This window comes from Malus domestica, chromosome 07 (assembly GCF_042453785.1).
Source record: "Malus domestica chromosome 07, GDT2T_hap1".
NCBI classification, from domain to species: Eukaryota; Viridiplantae; Streptophyta; class Magnoliopsida; order Rosales; family Rosaceae; genus Malus; species Malus domestica.
The window spans coordinates 18,681,343-18,687,342 of NC_091667.1; the positions used below are offsets into that span (position 1 = coordinate 18,681,343).

The 6,000-nt window shown below is 35.5% G+C and overlaps 1 protein-coding gene across 1 annotated transcript; it reads right to left on the reverse strand.

The window, feature by feature from the left end:
* Window positions 1–2,691: 2,691 nt before the first annotated feature.
* Window positions 2,692–4,317, reverse strand: LOC103439161 (desiccation protectant protein Lea14 homolog). Its single transcript, XM_008377711.4, has 2 exons — window positions 3,819–4,317; window positions 2,692–3,038 (listed from the first exon to the last, which is right to left on the reverse strand). The coding sequence occupies exons 1-2, from the start codon at window positions 4,028–4,030 to the stop codon at window positions 2,798–2,800; spliced, it is 453 nt and encodes a 150-aa protein (XP_008375933.3). The 5' UTR covers window positions 4,031–4,317; the 3' UTR covers window positions 2,692–2,797.
* Between the last annotated feature and the right edge of the window lie 1,683 nt (window positions 4,318–6,000).

Here is a 6,000-nt window from a genome sequence, read left to right on the forward strand (position 1 = left end):
TTGGCAGCTGGCCTGGGTCGTAGGAGGGGACCGAGTCTTTCAGAAACCCTTGGGTCATTGATCTTCGAGCATATGTGAAGGGGATTCTCTCGACGTTGCTTTAGGAAGTCTCGGCAGTCATGATAAATGGCTTTTGATCCTTCCAACCCTTCTGCAAGGAGGTGTCTTCCTCCACTTCTCCTGCTTCGGGTCAAAGCAGCTGGGTTGAGAGAAGTCTCACGTTGATCAATGTTTTAATGATTAGCTCGCTCCTCATCAAGGATACCCATGTCGAAGGAAGGTGACCCTCTGTGTTAGGGGGCACCCAAATGATGGTTGATATCCACAGGGGCAAGGAGCTCGCATGTTTGAGTACGCCTAGTTTCATGGAGCGTCTCAAAGAGCTTCTCATACTGCTCCTGGAGGACTTCATTCTTCATTGTTATCTTGTTGTTCTGAGCTTCTAGCTCATCGACTTTAGCTTGAAGAGCAACCCTTTTTCCTTCCTTCTTCGTTGCTTCGCACTAGGTGCAAGAGGGGTGTCATTCTGTGTGCTGTGGCTTCCTTCGCATCCCATGTTGGAGAGGGATGCATGGTCAAAAGAGAGTGTACGAATGGTGGAAACCAGCTTGACAAAGCTGAAGAGAGTGGAAATAAGTGTCGTTTCCCACAGACGGTGCCAAATGTTGATGCACAAAATCAGTGAGGACTCTGGTACAACAGAAAGTGTTAAAGTTTGTGACCTTCGCTAGATTGCTTCGGTCACTAGTATGGATAAGTATGCAAATTGATAGGGACAGAGAAGCAAACACAAGATGTACGTGGTTCACCCAGATTGGCTACGTCCACGGAGTAGAGGAGTTCTCATTAATTATGAAGGGTTTACACAAGTACATAGGTTCAAGCTCTCCCTTTGCGAGTACTAGTGAATGATTTAGTACAAATGACATTAGGAAATATTGTGAGAGAATGATCTCTATTTATAGAAGAGAGTTTCTAGTTTCATTCTGACATTGACACTTGTCGTGTTGTGATTGGCTTCTGATGTTGACACGTGTCGCGCTATGATTGGTTTCTGATGTCGACACGTGTCGCGCTGTGATTGGTCTCTTGGTTGGAGGGAAACTCTTCTGGGTCCTTGACGGTATAACGTTGACCGGTGCTCAGTAGTTTCGGGATTGGTCAAGTATGGTACAAACAGAATAAATTTATTTTTCCATAAAAAAAAACAAAAATGTAGTTTAACACACATTGATTTCACAACAGTTTAGAATGAAACTGCTTCCAATAAAAAAATCTGAAACTGATCTTACAAAATATAAACTAAGAACATAAAATTTGATACTAATCTTACATAAATTGATTTTCCATATGGATAGTCTAACATAAACTGTTTCTACAGATTTTTGGTTAAATTATAATAAAAATCAATTTTTCACACCTACAAAGATTTTTATGAAAGTATCTCACACAAACTGCTTCTACGTATTTTAAAATCTGAAAGTGATCTTACATAAATGCAATAATAAGATTTACGGATTTTACATATCAATAGACTAACACAGACTATATCTCAAGGGATAAATTGATTTTGAAGAAATATAAGTTATAAAATAACAAGGTTTTGGTGTTACATTTTTTGAAAGGGAGGAACTGATCTGCAAAAATAACCGCATAAGATTTTTGCGCATTCAGATTTGTAAAATAACAAGTTTTGGGTGGGGGTTTCCATTTTTTAAAAGAGAGAAACTTATCATGCAGAAAAAACCAGTGGACTTTTGGCGAAATGAAAGTGTTCGGGCATAAATGAATGAGTTTAGTTTTTTTTTTTTTTCCAAATTGATATTGTGAAAAAATGGTTGTGTTTTGTACAGTGGATCTAAGTTTTTTAAGGACCAGTTGGATTTATAAAAACAAGTTATGAGTTGTGGATTACATTTTTCCAAATAGGAGAACTGATCGTGCAGAAATGTCCCTCGAGTTCATTTTAGAAAATGGTCGACTTTATCGTCGGTAATTTGCAAAAACTTCTTCAGTCAATCTGTAGAAACTTCGTCGGTTAGTAGTTTGGAGAAATGTAGAAATCTCAAAATTTTTGTAGTGGATCTAGGTCTTTGAAAGGAGTGGCTTCGAGTGAGAGATTCGGAAAATGGAGGATAAAGAATATGACGTCAGTTTAGAGGTTTTGGTAAAGGCGTAATGGCAATTCAATTATTTTATCGATTCTGTGTTTAATATTGGGCCGTTTAGTAATGGACCTGTTAGGTGGTATGTGCTGTATTTTGATAAAGTTTGTTCCCGCTTTTGGACTGGTTTTAGGTTGTTTTCCGCTTTTGTCCTCTTTAAAATGTTTGAAAACTAGTGGAATTGTGTGAAATGTATTTTGTATTTTTATCTGCACACGTATAGCTCCCTAAAAAATAATGAAATATTAAAATTATCGAGAGTAAAAGGTGATTTTTTATTAAAGCAAAGAGTGTTGTTGAAGATGTTAAATTAAACGCACTAAAATAAATTTGCAACACCGTTTACTAGCTAATTTAGCAAAAATTTAAGATATTTCGGAAGATGCTCAAACTACAATGTGACAAGAAAATGAAACGAACATTTGCTTAAAGAAGTAAACTAGAGTGCAATTTGGCCAAAGAAAAATGTGAGTTGTGGTTGTTACGAAGGTTACTTTATTCTCCCTCAATTGGATGAAAACATGACTAGCACCACGCAAATCCTCATCCATTCCATGATTAAAGAACAACAAACGTAAGATAACATAACATAAAATAGTAGCAAAATAATTGAATCCCAAGAGACATGATGATTAAAAGAGGGAGGGAAGCTTGAACTCTCCCTTCTTGTTGAGTGGTATGGTAAAGTTGCCGATGACGGGTAGGTCAATGATGAGGCCTATGTCCAATTCATAGTCGAAGTCCCAGTCTGCACCCAGATCCTTTACCAATGTCAACAATATGCTGTGTGGAACCTTCAATAGCACCTCCAGCACAGTTACATCACTTGCCTTTATGGATCCAGGGTCCGGTATAGTCCCGGATGCAATCTCCCTGCAAATCCACACGTATACACAAAACCAAACCACAAATTAAGGAAAAAAGAAATGCGCAAAACGCGTTTTTAGCCATCTAATTTTCCCAAAGTTTTCACTATTATCCATGTATTTTCAATTAAATCCACAAGTTTTATTTTATTTTTTTCTAATAAAAACGGTGTTCTACATTTGTTTAAACTAAAACAAAATGGAAACGGTTTGAACTAAGACGCAATGGGTTGAAGGTAGTAGTTCTAAACACAAAGTCAACCCACCACTTTTAATTTTATTTTATTTTTATAAAACGACATTGAATGGAGATTAAACTCTTGCTTTGATGATGGGGAGATCTATAGATCTGGATAAAGTCTCGCCCAGAGATGGAGGAAGAGTACGCATGCTAGCGCACTACAGCTTGTTTTACTCAATCGAACCTAAAACTTCCTACTTACCTCCAACAGACTGCAGTACAAACGACTTTTCAATTGCATCTTTAATTGCATCAAATTTGATTCACCTAGTTTGTAAACTGTTCTAATCCGAGGACATTTGTCCACTTCTGTTGGTTTCTTGTGACGAAATGGTCAAAAGTAAATGCTAGGGTAAACTTGACGGATTTAGCGAAGAAATCAACAGGTGCTAAATATGTGTCCTCGGATCGAAACAATTGGAAAATTACACGGATCAGATTCGACACAGCTAGAAATATATGCACGAAAGCGGAACTTCGCAAAGATTGTTGCAGCCAGAAATCAAAGAACCCAATTGAGCAGTGTTAAAAATTGAGAAATGGAACCTGTTAACGCTTTTGAGGGTGTATTTGATATCACAGATGGGGATGGAGTGGCTGTAGGGATTGGTCACTGATACCTTGGCAAGGTACTCCACAGAGCTCAAGCTCACCTTCTTGAAATCAACATCTGTGACTTCTGCTTCTGGCTTCGCCATGTTTCCTATCTTTTCTGCCACGAAGTTCTTGGCCTTATCCATGAAACTTTCTTCGGCCATTTTTCAAACGCAAGCCAACAAAAAACAAGATTTTTGATCGAATCCAAGAGAGACTTCAAAGGCTTGCAGGCTTGTTGATCTGGGGAGGATTTTCAGAGATATTTATAGGGAGGTGGTGGCGTGTTTACTGGGTTTGTGACGCGTGTCAAGGAGGTTGGCATGAGAAGTTGAGGACGCCTGACGATGTACGTGTCCGCTCGTGTCTGTTCCATTTTACAGATCTGGGATCGGATTTTTTGCTCTAAGATCCATATTATCTTATATTAAAAAAAGTAGAAGAGTAAGTTAAGTTTCATAATAAATTAAGGCATTTAACTTATAAATGATTAAAATATCTTTAAATTATTGTACTAAGTGGTTTGTAGTCGGATTGCAGACATTGCATAATTGCTTGACCTTTTACTTTATTTAGGGTAATGGGTTAGCTCCCACTAAACCTGGCATTCGTGTCGTGTTTTCCGTGTTCGTGTCGTTTTCGTGTCATACCTAATATCTTAACGGGTCGTGTCGTGTAACACCAGTTAAAATAAACGGGTAAAATGACCCAACCCGAAATCGAGCCGATAATATTAACAGGTAATATGACCCGACTCGTTACCCGTTAAGGAAAATATATTTTAAACCAATAAATAATCAAATGAAAAACATAATACTAAATAAATATATACATTCCATATTATCACATCCAAAACATAAAAACGCAATTTTGTTTTAAGTATATTTTCGCTTACCTAAAGTCTTTAATAGTTTTTTAATTAATGTAGAAGTGTAAAAAAATATACAAACACTCGTAATGACAAGCTTTATAACTTTCATGAAGAGCTTAACTTCGAAATTCGCCACTATAATCATATAAATCATAGATCAAAATTTAACCGTTGATTGTTGTTTACATTTATGCTTAATTGTTCTTATCAAATTTCGTTTTTTTAGATTTTCTTTTTTGAAAACATGATCTATTAGAGGGTGCAGGTAGATGAATGGTTTGGATCGTTGATATTATATTTAGAGTTTTACGGTTAGTGAAAATATTGCTTGATGTTTATAAAGTTTCTACAAATTATATGACATTGATTCATATTTCAGTTAACCGTAAATATCGAAACGTGATATCATCTTCTTACATCCGCCAGATGATCATGTTTTCAAAAAATAAAATTTTAAAAATGAAATTCAGTAAGAAGAATAAAGCGTAAATGACAATCGACGGTTAAATAAATTTAAGGTTTCGCTACTACAAAATTATCTTTTGCTGGCGGTCCAAAAACTTTTTTTAACGATCCAACCGTCAAACTTATTTGTACACATTGCATACGTAAAAAATCATACAAAAATAAACATTCAGAGATTACATAACAGAACACAAGTTTCGACAGTTATAAACGAAAAATCACAATTTAACGGTTATTTTAACTCCGATTTTGATGATTTTTTACAGATACACTCCTCGACCCTATAAGAATTTAATGAATAAATTTGATCTTTAATTTAAAGTATTTACACTAGTGGATACCACAAAAACTTATTTTATACTTAATAGAAGTATAATATTAACTCTAAGTATTTGTTTAATCTACTGTTTTGACGCAATATGCATTCTACAAAACTTTTTTCAACGATCCAACCGTCAAACTTATTTGTACACATTCCGAGATCGCATACGTAAAAAATCATAAAAAACAAACATTCAGAGATTACGTAACGGAACAAAAGTTTTCGACGGTTATAAACGAAAAATCACAATTTAACGGTTATTTTAACTCCGATTTTGATGATTTTTTACAAATATACTCCTCGACCCTATAAGAATGTAATGAATAAATTTGATTTTTAATTTAAAGTATTTACACTAGTGGATACCACAAAACTGTTTTTTATACTTAATTGAAGTATAATATTAACTCTAAGTGTTTGTTTAATCTACTGTTTTGACGCAATATGCATTCTACAAAAAACATTTCAATGATCCA

Bases quoted from the DNA above. Each gene is read 5' to 3' on its own strand.
- LOC103439161 (XM_008377711.4), bottom strand. From the start codon at position 4,030: ATGGCCGAAGAAAGTTTCATGGATAAGGCCAAGAACTTCGTGGCAGAA. The intron at 3,039-3,818 runs GTTCCATTTCTC...GTGGATTTGCAG, and splicing joins ACCCTCAAAAGCGTTAACAG to GGAGATTGCATCCGGGACTA.